The 17,760-nt window shown below is 39.7% G+C and overlaps 1 protein-coding gene across 1 annotated transcript in view; it reads right to left on the bottom strand.

Annotated features, from left to right (window-relative positions):
• Positions 1-1,077: 1,077 nt before the first annotated feature.
• The window catches only part of F10 (coagulation factor X), a 30,753-nt gene continuing 14,070 nt past the window's right edge, over positions 1,078-17,760 (bottom strand). The window contains exons 6-8 of the mRNA XM_020965187.1: positions 13,672-13,922; positions 5,853-5,970; positions 1,078-2,117 (exon numbers count right to left, since the gene is read on the bottom strand). Of these exons, the coding sequence (XP_020820846.1) occupies positions 1,564-2,117; positions 5,853-5,970; positions 13,672-13,922 (923 nt within the window). The 3' untranslated portion in view covers positions 1,078-1,563. The remainder of the gene's footprint in view (positions 2,118-5,852; positions 5,971-13,671; positions 13,923-17,760) is intronic.

The following is a 17,760-nucleotide window of genomic DNA, read 5'->3' as shown; positions in this document are numbered from 1 at the left end:
GAATTGCAGGCTAGGACATAAGAAATGGTACCCTTTGGCACAAAGTGCTTAGGGGCTGGTTGGGGTCTTTAAGGCCTAATCTCATTATGCAATGTCAGGAACTACTTGCTTTGCCCAAACACAGGATAGCTCTTACCTACAATGTTATAATAGGTCAGAAATTGTTATTCTTATGGTTAGAATGGATGAAATAATGCTGGTAATTAATCAACACCATAATCACCCTGGAAGGGATCACTGTCCCATCTGGGGATATCTAGGCCCAGTTGGAAGTTCCCATTCAACTCCCTGTTGGATTGTGAGATCCTTGTGTGCAAGGATTATTTTTGCCATTCTTTTTATCCCCAGAGCTTAGTGTCTGGAACATAGTAGGTTTTCATTCATTCATTCATTTATTTTAAAACATTTTTATTTGAAGTTTTGTGTTCCAAATTCTATCCCTCACCTCCCCCCTCAAAGTAGTGCCTGTTGACTTGACTTGCTTTTTCCTAATTAGCTAACAGTTTCTGTGAAATATGCCGAGCAGAGACCTGAGGCTTTAGGTTTTTCTATAACTGTTCTGATGCTCCTGGAGAAGCAATAGGTACTATATAGATCCTCAAATGGTACTGGCTGGCCTGATGCTGACTGATAGCTAAGCTCACTAGAAACATTGGTGGAAAGTGGGAGAAGGAGTGGTTTCTTCTTCCTATATTTTATGTGCCTGTAACAATGAAATGCCTTCATGCAACCCTGCTATGACCTACACTAAGGGGCAGCTTTGTGGCAAAGTGGATAGAGTGCCAGGCCTAGACTCAGGAGGACTCAACTTCCTGAGTCCAAATTGGCCTCAGACACTTACTAGCTGTGTGGCCCTGCACAAATCACTTAACCCTGTTCGCCTCAGTTTTCTCATCTGTAAAATGAGCTGGAGAAGGAAATGGCAAACCATTCCAGTATCTTTGCCAAGAAAATCCCAAATGGTGTCACAAAGAGTCAGACACAACAGAAATGATCAAACAACAAAATGACCTACCAAAGCGCCATCATACATGGCTGATGAAATAAAACATTGCCAAGTAAAGAAAAAGACTGTGCTAATACAAAATTTTAAAATTTTATTTTTAAATGGCACTTCTTATGAAACAGTAGGGACAGTCAGGATACTCTAGATTTCTATCAAAATGTGCTGGGATTTCTAAAAGAAAATCTATCCAAGCTGGCAAGGGCAAGGTGAGAATGAGCAGTCTAGACTGGAATTTTCCCACTTCAAATTGAATAAGAGAAAACCAATGTGAACAACAGACCAGATGGCAATTTAGCAATTTAAGGAAAACCTGAAGTGGCATCAGAATAATGATATTGCTCTGAGAGGGTATGGAGTTGTGCTGAATCTTCCCTTTTGAGACTTGGAAACCTAATCATGGATTCAAACCACAGAGGAAGAGCATAATCACTTGAGTAGAATTCTGTTTAATGAGAATGTTCTGCAGTAACTGGAACTAACCTATAGAGGAAGCACTTGGTCAGATGAGAAGGACTAGAAGGGGAGCTGACCACTGACTGAAGAAGCCTCAGCCAGTTCTACTGAGCTTTCCTTGTTCTCATGGATTTTTTTATCCATCCAAGGAAGGCTGTGACTTTTGTGTAGATTCCATATTTTCCCTTCCTGGCACATCCTTCTCCCCAGCTGACAATTCCAGTGACAAAATAAGTGTCCTTATACTTGGTCACATGTGGGCCTCCACTGTCTCCCTCACAGGCATCTTCAGGTTTGTTTTCGTAGCCAGCACAGAACATGTTGGAGGTGATGGTGAAGGTACTGGACAACTTGCATGTGTTCCGATCAACATAGGGGACTGTGAGCATCTTGAGTATGGAGGAAGTGCGGCCTTTTTCATGGATGCGCCCAAAGCCACTGACAATGCCTGTTTTCTGATTCATCAGAACTGCCTCAGCCCAGTCCTTTTCTGGCAAGCATGCGGGAGCTACGTTCCTTCGGAAGCGGATCGGTTTCTTTAACTTGATCAGAGCGATGTCATTGTCGTAAGTTTCTCTGATGAATCCTTTGTGTGCCAAGATCTTCTCTACTTCATGGGCCTCTTCATTACCGTCCTCGACTTCGGTGTTCCGCTCACCTATGAGGGAGTGATTAAGAATCCGTAAGGTCTGTATTAGTTTGTTTTCATTTAGGAGGCTTTTGTAATCATGTGGGTTTTACTCCCTAATAATAATGATAGCAATAGCAGCAGAATTTAGCTAGTGCTCATTTCATATACACCGTATTTTTGATCTGATTAGACTACGAGTTCTCTGAGGGCAAGCACTGTGCCTTAGCTAAAGTTTGTATCTCTTCCAGGGACCAGCACAACAGATGGCAGGCATTGAATATACATTTGTAGAACTGAATTCAGTAAAGCAATATTGCGAGGTAGGTAATTACAAGGGTGCAGATTTTTATAGCACTTTTCTCATAGAGATTCTATGAAAAGGAAAATAAAGAGCTTATTATCCCCATGTTATAGAAAAGGAAACAGATTTATAGAGGCCCATAATCACATAACTTGTAGGTATTAGATAAAGGATTCAAAATCCAGTTTTCCAACTCCATGTCCAGCACTTATTTTATAGATGTGGAAACTGGGTCTCAAAGAGTTTAAGGGACTTGCTTAAGGTCACGTAACTAAAGGGATAAAAGTGGAGACTTGGACTCAGGTCGTCCCACCCATATCCATTTGTACTGTGCCAGGATAGAGATGAGAGTGAAGTTCTGGCTTTGCAGCCTACAAGCTGGATAACACATCTCTTTCCCTTTCTGGGACTTGGAATCCTCGTCAGTAAAATGAGAAGGTTATATGGTTGTTCAGTTATGTCTGACTCTCCATGACCCCATTTGGGTTTTTTTGGCAAAGATACGGGAGTGGTTTGCCATTTCCTTCTCCAGCTCATTTTACAGATGAGGAAACTGAGGCAAACAAGGTTGAGTGACTTGTCCAGATTCACACAGCTAGGAAGTGTCTAAGGCCAGATTTGAACTCATGATGATGACTCTTCCTGACTTCAGGCCTGGCATTCTATCCACTTTACCACCTACCTGCCACCGTGGTTATAGCAGATAATTTTTAAGGTTCCCTCTAGTCCTAAATCCTATAACGCCACCTTATGTTTCTTTTGTCTCCCTCACCATGCTGGGTATATAGTCCTTGGTACATGGCAGGTATTTAGGAAGGGCTCACTGATTGATTCACCGAGGCAGCTAGTTGGTGCAGTGGCTAGAGCCAAGTCTGAATCCCGCCTTAGACACTTATTAGCAGGTCTTCTTAACCTGAGTACCAATTCTTCATCTATAAAATGAAGGTAATACTATCACGTGCCTCACAAGGTTGTTATGAGGATCAAATGAGATAACGTAGAAAGTGCTTTGCAAACTTTAAAGTGGGGAAGGGATGGGAAGGGAATAAGCATTTATGTAGCACCTACTATGTACCAGGCACTGGGTTAAGTACTTTAAAAATATTTTAATAAAAGTGCTATATAAATGCATGCTATTATCCTTATTGTTATTATTAAAGCTGGCTGTTATTATTATTATTATTATTATTTACAGAGAAACCATGCTGCCTGGTGCTTCAGAAAAAGGCAATTTTATCTAAACCACCAGGAACTGGCCAGACATGGCAGCCCATTTCTGTAGTTTTCGCTCCTGGGGAGGCTGAGACTGGTGGATTACTTGAGTTTGGGAGGTCTGAGAAGCGCAGGACTAAAGGGGTCCACGCTAAGTCCAGCATTAATATGATGAATCCTCAGGAGTGGGGGGGAGTCACCAGAAAGTCAGTCAACATTTATTAATTGCCTACTGTATGCTGGGCACTGTCCTAAGCACTGGGCATAAGAAAGAAAAAAAGACAGTCCCTGCTGTCAAGGGGCTCACAGCCTGGAGGAACAAAATGTCCCAGGTCAGAAAAAAGGAGGTCAAAGCTTCCATGTCAACCAATATTGGAGACCAGCCACAGGTGGCTGTTGTACGGCTAGCCTGAGTGAGATGGGGGCCCAGTCTCAAAAAAAGATCCCAAAACAAATAAAACAAACAAAAAAAATTAGCAACCAAAGATGAGTCTCGAACCTCTGCCAATTCTTGATGACTTAAGATGAATTGTATAGTTTGTAGATTTTCCAGCCCCTTCTCCACCCTCCTACTGTCCCCCTGCTGCTGGCCATTTAACTTCCCTTTGCCCAGAAAATAAGAAGGAAGTGGTCATGTTGTCTTAGAGCTAGAGGCAGAGTTGGTATTTAATAAGGACCTGCTAAGTGATCGTGAAAGTAGAAGAGAACAATATTTGAAAAACAAGTTAGAGTAGTATAATGACCAACAGACTCAGAATCAGATGATCTGGATTTTAAGGATGGACTCCAAAGCGTTTTAGTTGTGCCACTGTGGGCAAGTCCCTAAACTTCTATTTCCTTATCTGTAAAGCGTGAATAAGTAATAATTGCAAAATTTGCAGGATTAGTGGGAAAGTATTTCATGATGCTCCCCCCCACCCCACCTCCACTCACTTCCTTTAGTCTAGACCCATGATTTCATCCATGTGGAGAAATCCCAGGATGGGGAAGTTGTCTGTCACTTCTAGGCTTAGAGAGGTGCCTGGGGTCACTGGGAGTTTAAATGGCTTGTCCAGAGTCACATAGCTGGTAATCATCTTCCTGGCTCTGAGATGTCCCTCTAACCACTATGCAGCATTGCCTGTGCTAAACCATGAAACACTTCATATACATAAGCTGTTATAAGTGAAAGAAAGTGAGCTGCTTTGGAGTTAGCCTTAAATTTGGATACCCACTTGTGAAATGGTATTGAATATTTATGAGAGAGAGAGAGAGAGAGAGAGAGAGAAGAGAGAGAGAGAGAGAGAGAGAGAGAGAGAGAGAGAGAGAGAGAGGAGAGAGAAGAGAAGAAGAATTAGAAGAAGAAGAATTAGAAGAAGAAGAAGAAGAAGAAGAAGAAGAAGAAGAAGAAGAAGAAGAAGAAGAAGAAGAAGAAAGGAGGAGGAAGAAGAAGAGGAGGAAATGAAAGGGAGAGACAGTCACAGAGAAAGAGACAGAGTTACAGAAAGAGATAGAGGTAAAAAGAGAGCCAGAGGCAGAAAGGAACATAGAGACAGAGACAGAGAACACTCATGTGAATAAGTCACACTTATTATGGTTTTGGTGGCTGAACTAGAGTCCAACTACAAGTAGTGCAACAGATCCCAAAGCCCTTTGCCGGATCAGCCACTTTTTCAAAGAACCACATTAAAGAAATAGCTAGTATATATGTATACATGCCTCAGTGCATGTATACATGCAAATAGATAGATAGATAGATACACGCATCTGGACTTGGATACTTTTTTTGGTCAATAGTGTGGGGACCTTCTGGTATGGAAACTGTATCAGATACAGATCAGCAAATCCTATGTAACTTATAGTCTCAGGCTGTTGCCTGGAGCCATGAGAGGTTTAGTGACGTAAGTAGTATGTGCCAAAGGCCAATCCTCCATTCACTACTTTATGCAATCTTTCATACTAACATGTATTTGATTATTTTTCATATATGAAGATGGCACTTTGTAACAGAGCAGATATGAGAACCAACAAGGGAAATAATATTCAGGAAAAATATACAAGAGTTAGTCATAGAAAGCAATTTCTACTTCCCTTTACTCTCTTCCCACCACTTGCCTGTAGCATGTAAGCTCCTTAAGGACATAATGTCTTGCACATAGTAGGCACTTAATAATGGATTAGATTGGAAAGACATTCACCATGAGAGATTTGTGGCCGTTGCTCATATTAATTTCAGTCACTGATGTGATCCGTGAATTGTAGTCACTTACCTACCAATACTTGGAATCTCTTCAATGGGAACATGCAGTGAGCAGCAGAAAGGACAAAGTACTCATTCAATATTGTACCTCCACAGAATCCTTCTTTGTTCTCATCTATGAGAAGAGCCTGCAAGAAGAATATCATTAATTTCAAAATAAATATTCAAAGAAAAGACTGGATCTCTCTCTTTTTATTGGAGAAGTCGAAGACCATACACAGGGCATAGAAGACTGGTTGCAGATGTTGTCAGATGAGATCCCTGAGTGAGTTGGTCTTGTTAAGCTGTTTTAATTTGTAACAGGTACACTGGCTGATTTAGGGGGATATATCCGGAGATTACTGTGATGTAAAAACAAACGGCATCAATAAAATTTTATCTAAAAATTAGAATAGAATATAACCTCCTTGAGAGCAGGTACCATTTCATGTTCACCTTTGTGTCCCTGACACCCAGCACAGAACCTGGCACATAGTAGGAACTTAATAATAAGTGTTTGTATGCTTGATTGATCAAAGGGAAGGCTGTTGAAAGCAAAATCATCACTGTTCAGAAAGAAAGAAAGAAAGAAAGAAAGAAAGAAAGAAAGAAAGAAAGAAAGGAAGGAAGGAAGGAAGGAAGGAAGGAAGGAAGGAAGGAAGGAAGGAAGGAAGGAAGGAAGGAAGGAAGGAAGGAAGAGAGGAAGAGAGAGAGAGAGAGAGAGAGAGAGAGAGAGAGAGAAAGAAAGAGAGAGAGAGAAGGTGAGAGAAGGCGAGAGAAGGTGAGAGAAAGAGAAAGAGAGAGAAAGAAAGAGAGAAAGAGAGAAAGAAAGAGAGAGAGAGAGAGAGAGAGAGAGAGAGAGAGAGAGAGAGAGAGAGAGAGAGAGAGAGAGAGAGAAAGAGAGAAAGAAAGAAAGAGGCAACTCTGGCTAAACTTTGTCTATTTGATTAACATAGCAGTTCTTAGCATAAAGCCTGGCCATAGTAGGCACTTAAATATTTATTGATTGATTAACTTGTATTTATAAAGTCACTTGAGGTGGAGGGGTTGTAGTCCTCATACTAAAGAAATCACAGGGGGCTTTTTGAGTTAAAATTATTTTTCAATTACAAAATTACAGATAGTTTGAAACAAGTTTGGATCAAAAATTGTGAGATCATATGGGATGGAGGAATTGTATTCTCTATACTGAAGAAATTACAGGAATTTTTATAAATTAAAAAAAGTTCAATAAAGAAATCACAGATAGTTTGAAACAAGTTATGGGGAGCAGGTGATTTGAAGGTGCCAGTCTATTGATTCCTTTGGTGGGAATTTATGATAAAGTACCTCAAGGGTTGAGGATAAGCAGGGGTGCCGTATTAAGTTATGGACTGTTGTAGGTGGGCTATGAAGGTCCTTACCACTCTGGAATCCTGGGATTCTGATCTAACTATACAATCTGAGTCTTGCCTCTACTTGCCTTACATCTGAACTGTTGCCAGTAACTTCTTCATTAGCCTCCCTGACTCTGGCCACCTTCCTATTCTAATCTATGAAACTGTATTGTTATTCTTCCTAAAATGCCACTTTACTCATGCTATTTCCTAATGGGAGAACTCAAAATAGTCCCTGTATTAGTTTATTATATAGATCTGAATACTTTACCCCAAATCTTCCTGAGTGAAGCCTGTATTTAGAATATATTTGTTATCTGAAGAGTAGGGATTTTTTTTCCTACTTCTTTAGTACGTTCTCAGCATCATGGGCTGTGGTTGTTACACAGAACTAGGCAGTACTTTTGAAAAAGAGAAAGTTTTTGTCTCTGTAGTGTAATTTTAGGGACATTAGACAGGTTGCAATGCCTTCAAATATTTAGCTCTCTCAAGTGCCACAGAATCTAAAGTTCAGCCATAAGAGGTTAATCTCTTTGTATTTTCCTTCCTGCTGCCTGCCTTTAAAATGCAAATATTCAGGGCAGCGAGGTGGTGCAGTGGATAGAGTACCAGCCCTGGAGTCAGGAGGATCTGAGTTCAAATCTGGCCTCACACCAAACACTTGACACTTTCTAGCTGTGTGACCCCGGGCTAGTCACTTAACCCCAACTGCCTAAAAAAAAATTTTAAATTAAAATGCAAATATTCTGGAAGGGATAACATCAAATTGATTCGAGGTTAGTGACATATCACATTTTCCTCTTTTATCTGTTCTCTTCTTCATAGGAATAGCATGAGGGCTCAGGTACCTTGGGGGAAAAGATGCTAAGAAAAGGGGAAGAGGCAGAGGCAACAAAGACAAACTTTAATTATCTCATAATTTTAGCAAAGCTTGGTTCTGGTATGAAGAGTTTTAAATCATCCTTTCTTTATCAGAAGGCCAATAGCTCATATTTCCAAAGTGCCTTACAATGTACAAAGCTATCATAAGTACCCTGAGAAATAGGTAGGACAAGTATTATCACTCACATTTTCAGGATGAGGAAACTGAGGTCAAGAAACTTTTAAGGGGGCAGCTAGGTGGCACAGTGGATAAAGCACCCGTCCTGAAGTCAGGAGGACCTGAGTTCAAATGTGACCTCAGACCAAACACTTGACACTTTCTAGCTGTGTGACCTTAGGCAAGTCACTCAACCCCAATTGCCAAAAAAAAAAGAAGAAGAAGAAGAAGAAGAAAAGAAAAGTTTTAAGTGACTTGTCCCATGTGACATAGCTGGTAAGCTACGGAGACAAGACTTGTAATCTTCTCTCTACTACTCTAGCCATTTACCACTAGATGCTTTGGGATACTTCAACAATTATCATAGATCCACGTTAGCTCTGTGTGAATCAATGAATTAATGATTATAAAATGCTCTGAAAATACAAACTATTAAAGTCTTTCATTACTAGAGTCTAGCTAGCAACTCTTTTACATTTAATTTTTAAATTCTGAACCTAAGCACCAAAAAAAAAAAAAAGGAAAAGGAAAATTTCCATATGTGTAGTTGCCACATGAAAAGAATTGTGGGTGAAACTGAATCTTTTTTTCATATCATGTGGGTTTTTTTTAAAGTATGTAGTAAATTCCACATATTACTTTCAAAACTGTCCTCTTTGTGCTTTCTTCTGAACTTCCTTCTGTTTGCTTCTGTTATTTTTTTTAAAAGTTGCAAAGATCCTTTTTTTTTGAGTATCACTATTTCTTATCCCCTTTATCCTTCCCCCCAGAAAAAAAACCCTTTCCTGCCCAATTGAAAATTGAGAAGGGAAAAAAAAATCTTGTAACAAATACGTATAATCAAGCATAGAACTTTTAAAAAAATGTCTATTAGCTCATAATCTGACCTACTTGTGTAGACTATCTTTCCAAATATGTGGCAATACTTTTTCCCCTGAAAATAGATAGAAGTAATGAAATTATTCACAACCTTAAACTGGCAAAATTTCTACCTGATGAGCAATGTTTTCTGATGAAAATGATAAGGCTGTTAGCACTGAACCATGGTTATGGGATTAAGCAGCTGTTAACACCATTAATGAAATTTTTTATCTTGTCCTTCTTTTTCTTCCTTCCCCTTCCATTAAAAACAGTTCATTCTCTGCTTGCCCTCTGCAAATTAATTAAAAATCTCTGCAATTAAGTTAATAGCATCTTCCCCCAAACACTTTTGTTACCTAAAACTAACACAGTCTGCCATGCAAAACCATAGCATAGTAAAAACAACAACACAAATCAAAACTTGCTAAATGAGTGAATTTCAGAAAGTTTAAGTCACAACTTCCTGTCCAAGATTTTGATCTTGTTCTTTCTGCCTGGACAGTTGTCTCTCGTCAGACCTTCCAAGATCCATCCATTCTTCAAGGCCCAGCTTCAATGCTACCTTCTCTATGAAGACTTTCCTTGTGATCTCACTCTTCTCTGAACTGCTAAAGCATGTTTTGTCTTTTTCTATTTGATGAGGTTGTGATGAAACCTCTTCACAAACCTTCACATTATATAAATGTGCTATTATGTGACAAATGGTGGGTGTTTGTGGGTGTGCATATGTGTATGCTACGTGTGCATTTGGTGGGGTGCTATCATCACCCACGCCTAGTTTTTTACACTACTTTCTCTAACCTACAGACAAGCAGGCTATCACTTAATTGATTAATCAAATAACTAAGTATGGAGGATAGTATATATTTTGGCCACCAGATGGCGCTAGCCTTAGGCCAACAGCCCAGTGGCTATATGAAGGGGGTATTCAGTGCATATATTTCGACTTTCCCAAAGGCTGCAATTTCTCCCTTTTTCCATAGAGGACATTCAGCCTTCATACTCTTAACCTATTCTCTCTCACCTAGCAGAGCTCTTGCGTATGATTTAGTATGCACTCCAAAATTATTTAAATAAGTTAATTACTCTTCTTTGCTCTGAGACCTGACCCTGCATTTGGCAAGCCTGTCATTCCTGATCAAATGACATCATTCATAGGACTTAGATGGTTGAACTGCGACCAGACGCTGAAAAAAATAGGAAAATTTGAGAACTGGTTTGAGTATGGAAAATCCAGCTTCAGTTACCTCCAGAATATCTTCTTACGTATGGGCCACTAAAGAAAAAGTTGGAGAACTTTGATCAATGCAATGCCAATCCAGGATTCCACCTCTTGACAAAGAGATTGTAGACTCAGAGGCAGAATGAGACATTTTTTGAACATGGCCAATGAGGGAATTTGTTTTGCTTAACTAAGCATATTTGAAATAATGGTTTTGTTTTTCTTTTTCTTTCTCAATGGGGTCTGAGATGGGAGGGAAAAATAGATTTCTGTTAATTTTTAAAAGTTTAATTAAAAAATAAAGTAGCACTAGAGAGTTTATTTTTTTAAAGAATGTAAGCTGATTGAGGATTTCTATCTCAATTTTATGGTTGTATTCTTAGTACCTATCTCAGTGCCTGGGACAGAGTTGGCACTTAATACCTATTGATATTGTTATATAAATGTGAGCTATTATTATTATTAATAATAATAATAATTAAAAAAAACCAAAAACCACTTATTGCCTATAGGGGACTCTTTGATGAGCAGCCCAAAAGAAATGATGGACAATTGGTTAAACTGTACTCTAAGAGACTTCCCACCAGCTGTAGAGAGGCTAAGTCAGATAATAGATCAGAAAGTGAAGTTTCAAGTAAAGAAAATACTATATACTGTAATTACTCGTTCCCCTAGATTGAGAGACACTTTGGGACCTGATGAGGGTAAGAGGTGGCTAACCTAAAGTAGCTTCTTTCCTGCCTATTCCTTCAGCTGTGGAGACCCTAGGCAATCTAGAGTGTTTAAAAAAGTTAATATTTAGCTGGGACCATTTCCAAGCCCAGGTTTGGGAATGAAGGCTTACTGGTCTGGGAGCACCCATGTCCCACCCACATACTATCCAGCAGCTCAGGTAGGGTTACTGAAAGGTCAGTGGCTCCCAAAAGAGCCAGACCCATCTCATCTGTGACTAGGCTAATTTATGATGTTATAATGGGGGAATGGAGGTAGGGCAGGAAAATTGGTTACTCATATGCCAAATGACAACACTAATGCTTATGGATGCAAAATATGCTCTACGTGTAAATGAATGTATTTGTGTATATTGATAAAGTGTCAATTATCACAGACTTTCTTATTTATATTTTTGTTAATGTGATGTTAATATTTGTTTGCCTGTGTGTGGTATTCTGCTTATATTGTGGCTATATTTGACTATTAGTGATGCATCCTTTTGAGGCTTGCATTTTTTTGCTAAATTTACTAATAATTATGCATGGGTTGTTACTCTAGAGACCTAGAAGCACTATTTCCATTCTGCAGCGCTCGCTGCTAACTATGCCTTGTTTTTGCTAGTTCTGCTTAGTTGCTTACTTACTCTGGGTACACATATACCACTGTTATGTGTGCACCTGATATGTCCTGCATATAATTTAGTAATTTAGTTAATGGAGCAACTGGTCCAGACGGGCTTTGCATTGTGCTATGTCTAATTCATGTAATATTAATGTGGATGTGATGCAAATAGTACTTTGAGATGCTTACCCAAGAAGGTGGGATAATTATTCTTGTTGTTTTCAATGTTGCAGTTTATGTTTGATGTATATTTGCAACTAGGTGGCACAGTGGATAGCGTGCTGGGCCTGGATTTAGGAATACCTGAATTCAAATCCCACCCCAGATGCTTACTAGCTGTCTGATCCTGGGCAAGTCACTTAACCTCTCTTTGCCTCAGTTTCTTCATCTGTAAAATGGGGGAAGTAACCCTACATCTCAGGGTTGTTGTAAGGATCAAATGAGATCATATTTGTAAATCCCTTAGCACATAGTAGGTGCTATGTAAATGCTAGCTTATCTGTCATGATGATGTTCAAATGTACCTCATGTACTTTGGCAGGAACTGAATGAAGTTCTTTGACTGAAGTATGGAATGCAATAAGTCCTTTGAATGCCTCCTGGAAGTGGACCAGGAAAAATAAACCAGTGAGGCCGTGGGGAACCATGAGCATCCTTCTCTTTTGCCCTTGGAGCAAGTTCCAGGCTACAGTTTTATCAAACTTCAGCTGCTCTGTTTAGCTTTTAAAGCCCTTCACAACCTGGCTCCCATCTGCCTTTCCAACCTTATTTTTACAATATTCCTCTTCCCAGACCCTATTGTCCAGTCAAATTAACCTTCTTTCTATTCCTCATACACAACTTCCAATCTCATCTCCAAGCTTTTGCATTGGCTGTCCCCCATGCCTGAAATGAACTCTCACCTCATCACCACCTCTTAGAATCCCTCGTTTCCTTCAAAACTTTGCTCAAGTGATGCCTTCCACACCCCACCCACCCCAACTTACTTTATTTATTTTGTGGGTTCTTATTTCGGCACATTCTATCTCTCCTGGTAGAATAAGTAAGCTCCTTGAAGGAAGGGATTATTTCATTTTCATGTTTCCTCAAAGCCTAGCATAGTTCCTGGCACACAGTAAGCATTTAATACATGCTTATTGATTAATCAATTAGTTTGAGGAACTCCTTTTTAAAAACTACCTTGTTTTGAAGATCTAGCTTTTTGTGTTCTTATAACCTTCTCTTTTCATTGAGTTGTTGCCTTCTAACATGGTGGATAGAGCACTGGCCTGGGAATCTTCCTGAGTTCAAATCAGGCCTCAGACACTTACTAGCTATGTGACCCTGGACAAGTCATTTAACCCTATTTGCCTCAGTTTCCTCATCTATAAAATGAGCTGGAGAAGGAAATGGCAAACCACTCTAGTATCTCTGCTAAGAAAACCCCGAATGGGGTCACAAAGAGTCAGACAGCACTGAAATGACTAAACAATAACAACAATATTGCCTTCTAAAGACATGGTACCAATGTTAGGGTAAGGAACAAATGTGGAACCCTGTATTTTGTAGGCCACGCCTATAGTATTTGCACAGATGTTTTTATTGTCTTGTCTTTCTTCCACATGTGTGCCCTGTCAGAGCGTTTGGCTAAGACAGAAAATTCTTAGATCATAGGATCTCGGATTTAGAACTATATGGGACTGTACAAGAGGTCACCTAATATAGCCTTCTGATTTTACAGATGAGGAAACTAAGGCCCAAATTTTCACAATTGGCAGAGGCAGGATTTGGACCCAGGTCCTCTAGGCTACAAATCCAGCATTCTTCTATTTCCATCATACTACCTTATTTTACAAAGTGAAATTGACCTAAGATGACGGTTCTCTTTGGTTCAACACTTATCACAAGGATAAGGATAGCTTAGACGGTAATACATATTGATGGGACATTTTGACCACTGATGACCATATTAGTTAACTTCATGAAATTGAGAGATATCAAAGCAGATTTTCACTGCATCGGAACAAACCATAATTACCTGCCACGGACATTCTCCCTCGTTGCAATTTCTTCCTCCAACAATCCTTATGAAATCATCTCCATCATCTTCAGTTTCTGTGTAATTTGGGAAGAGTCCATATAAGGGATCCTTTGTGGGAGTCAGGGTCTCTGTTTCCAATTCTTCAGGTAGATTTTCATATAAGTCTGGAGAAGGGATACTTTGCGTGGCAGGTTCTGTGACTGACCTCTTCCTTCTTTCCACTGTGTATTTTCCACATGGGTAGGGTTCTGAAAGAAAAAAAGAGAATGCTAGATGTTTGAAAATGTCCCCAAATCATACAAGCAATGCTCCTGTCAGTTACCTTCAGAGAGTATTGCAGTGATCCTATCTATCTCTTGACTTTCAAAGGGAGAGTCCCTTAGACAGCTTCACAAACTAGGTACAAGTTAATTCTTAGATCTAGTTATTCTGGGGTCCCACTCTTTGTGACCTCATTTGGGGTTTTCTTGGCAAAGATACTGCAGTAGTTTGTAACTTCCTTCTCTAGTCCATTTGACAGATGGGGAAACTGAGGCAAACGGGGTTAAATGACTTGCCCAGGGCCACATAGCTGGTAAGGGCCTGAGGCCAGATTTGAACTTGGGAAGATGAGTCTTCCTGACTCCAGGCCCAGTACTCTATCCACTGTGCCACTTAGCTGCCCCTGGGGTTGATTATCCCAAGTCTCTTGACTATTTCTGGATAGTTCCCTGGTGGGGGTGGGAGGGGTGGGTGGAGAGAGAAGTCAATTATACACAACTAAAAAGCAGCTTGTTAGAGGAGAAAGAAATAGAAACTGATTAACTTTTTTACTTTTTAAAAATAGGAAACTTTATTGAGTAGATGCACTGATAATGAAAATGTCCTCACTAAAAGTTCTACTCTGATGCCTCATTGTGGAATGGTTCTGCAGAGCCTTGGCTAGCTAATAATAAGAACTAGCATTTAAATAGCACTTCAAGGTTTTGCAAAGGGCTGGGCATACGTTGTCTCATTTGAACCTCACAACCATCCTATGACTTAAGTGTTATTATTATCCCCATATTATAGATAAGAAAACTGAGGCTAGGAATGGTTAAATGATCTGCCCAGGGCCACACAGTTATTAAGCATCTGAGGAGGAAGTTGAAATCAAGTCTTTCTGACTCCAGGTCCAGGTCTTTTACCCCTTGTACACCTGGATGAGTACAACTTCATGCTTATAGGTCCTACTAAACCGGAAAAGCTAGGAGTACTACTAAATGAAGCTAAGCACCAGGTTGGCTGCAGGATTATAAATTTCTTTTAAATTTTATTAATTTATTTTGATTTATCAGCAATCACTTCCATATGCTTTTGAGTTGAAAATTTTTCTCCCCCTTCCTCCCCCCCACCCTCCCCAAGATGGCACACAATCTGATATAGGCTTTACATTTACATACCCATTAAACATATTTTCACATTAGTGAAGTTGTAAGTAAAAATTAAAACCAATAGGAGGAACCATCAGAAAGATGAAACAAAACTCAACAGAAGGTAAAAATAAGTGATAGTGATTCGACTTCCATAGTTCTTTCTTTGGATGTGGACAGCATTTTCCATCCTGAGGCCTCTGGAGATGTCTTAGATCCTTGTAATGCTGAGAAGGGTTCAGTTTAACAATATTAGTCATTGCATAACATGGCTGTTATTGTATACAAAGTCCTCTTGGTTCTGCCACTTCACTCAGCACAGGATTATAATTTTTTTAGCCATAGTGACTCTTAAGGGGGTGGCGTAGTAGATAGAGTGCCAGGCCTAGAGACAGGAAGACTCACCTTCCCAAGTTCAAATCCAGCCTCAGACACTTACTAGCTGTGTGACCCCAGGCAAGTCATTTAACCCTGAGTCTCAGTTTCCTCATCTGTCAGGTGAGCTGGAGAAGGAAATGGTGAGCCACTCCACTATTTTTGCCAAGAAAACCCCAAGTAGGGTCACGAAGAGTTGGACACAACTGAAATGGCTCGACAACAACACTCACCAAATCATAAAGGGTGCTCATAAGGACCAAGTCCTAGACCCTTGAAATACCCAAAGGCAGTAGGAATATATTCCAGTCCTACATGTCAGGGATGGGAGGGGTGGAGGAAGGAGAAGACAGGTAAAGACACAGACAAGAAGAAGAGGGAGGAGAATGAGGATGACAACATTGAGAGGGAAAGGAACATGAAGAAGATTATGAGAAGAGATGGGAGCCAGGGCAAGAGGATGTCCCAGTTAGATACCATGGCTCCACCAGACCCATACTGGGACACTGCAATGGGGACAGGTGTGAATCAAAGGCTTTTCCACCCATTATTTAGTTCTAGGTCAAGAAGGATTTCCAGGAAGGATTTGTACCCTAACCCTGGTGTCAAGGGATATGTTGTGGGACAGTATGGCTGTGCTTTTCCCCAAGAAGGTAAGGCTATTGCCTAAAATAGTGGTTTTATACTCTAATAAAAAGTGGGCCACTAAGCCGTACATTAGGATCTTTGTTGCATATTGACTTAGAAAACTACTTAAAATATTATCTATGTTCTATTGTATTTTTACTTATTTTTTAACTATTTCCCAATTGTGTTTTAATCTCGTGTTGGCTACACTTGGAAGTACTGTGTGGGCTGTGTGTTTGATGTGTCTGGCCTAAAACAACTTCCCTTCATTTAATAAACTGTCACAGATTTATCATTTTGGGAGGGGAGGACAACTTTTTGTTAGATGCTACCATATTGAATATTCAAACTCCAGACTATATAGAACAACATTATGGAGGTGATCCAAATTATGTGGGAATGGGATGCAGTTCATATCATCCACATCATCTTGTACTAGATTGGTGCCAACAATGCTTTCAGTTAACCTGAGTTTCTTTTGTGCAATATCTTCACTATTAAATTGTAAGCTCCTTGAGAGCAGGGACTATCTATTTTTTCTTTTCAATGGCCTGGTGAGGGTCCCAGCACCAATGAAATCACATTTTCCCCTACCAGTATTTTTTCTAAATCCATTCCAGATGCTGTGTTGGTGTTTAGGGCAGAGCTTATTAATGCAATGCCATTTCTCTATAGGAATCTCATTGCCTGGTGTTACTAGATCATGGCAAAATGGATCTATTATTAATGAATTAATTTATACCATCATTGAGCCTGTTTATGTTTTAGTTTGCGCTGCCTCTCAGGAAAACAGTAATTACAATTCTTGCTTACATTTACATAGCATTTTAACAAAGTGTTTTTTCTCACGGTGTCTGTGTGAGATACACAGATACCATGTGTTAACATCTCCTTTTTATGATGAGGAAATTGTCTAAGACAGGTGAAGTGATTTGCCAATATTTATTGCTCACTACGTAAAGTGTCCTTTTGTTGCCAAAAAATGCATGACTATCAAACTTCAAGAAATAGCTGCTTGTTCTAGTATTCAGGGTTTTGGTGAAAAAGTCCATATTCATCCCATCTGCACACTTCATGATTTTATATTTATATTTCTTGAGATAGATCATGACTTTGTGGGTTGAGTGCTAGACTGAGTCAAGAAGACTTGGGTTTGAGGCTTGCCTTAGTACTGGACACTTAACCAGGGTAACCCTGTTTAAATCATTTCTCTCATTCACAGTGTCCACCCATAAAGTGAGGTTACATCTACCTCACAGGTACAAATGAAAAAAGTCTGTAAAATTTCTTACAAATCTTAAAATGCTACATGCTGGAGAAGTGAGCTGTTACATTGAACAAATATCCCATCCAAATCCTCATCTTTCAAAGAACTCTCCTCTATCCTCATCCCCAAATCTCTTAATCATTTTAATTGCTTTCTCCTTGGGACATGTATTCCTTGGAACTCTCTACATCCTGCTTCATGTCTTTTCTTTACCTTTCTGAGTGGTTGCCGTTGAATTTAACCATCCTCTAGTTTATAGCTACTTTGGGGGCCCATTTATCTCACTATCAAACCATTTGAGAATGTTTCTGTCCCTTCCAACTGATAAACATCACTGCTCTCTTCTCTGTTTCTGATACTCTACCCCTCTCATAGACTTAGATACAGGAAGAAGCTCTGAAGCTATCTACTTCAAACCCCTCATTT

Source organism: Phascolarctos cinereus, unplaced genomic scaffold (assembly GCF_003287225.1).
Source record: "Phascolarctos cinereus isolate Bilbo 61053 unplaced genomic scaffold, phaCin_HiC Scaffold_7;HRSCAF=346, whole genome shotgun sequence".
Taxonomy (NCBI): Eukaryota; Metazoa; Chordata; class Mammalia; order Diprotodontia; family Phascolarctidae; genus Phascolarctos; species Phascolarctos cinereus.
This window is presented reverse-complemented; position numbering and strand designations above follow the sequence as displayed.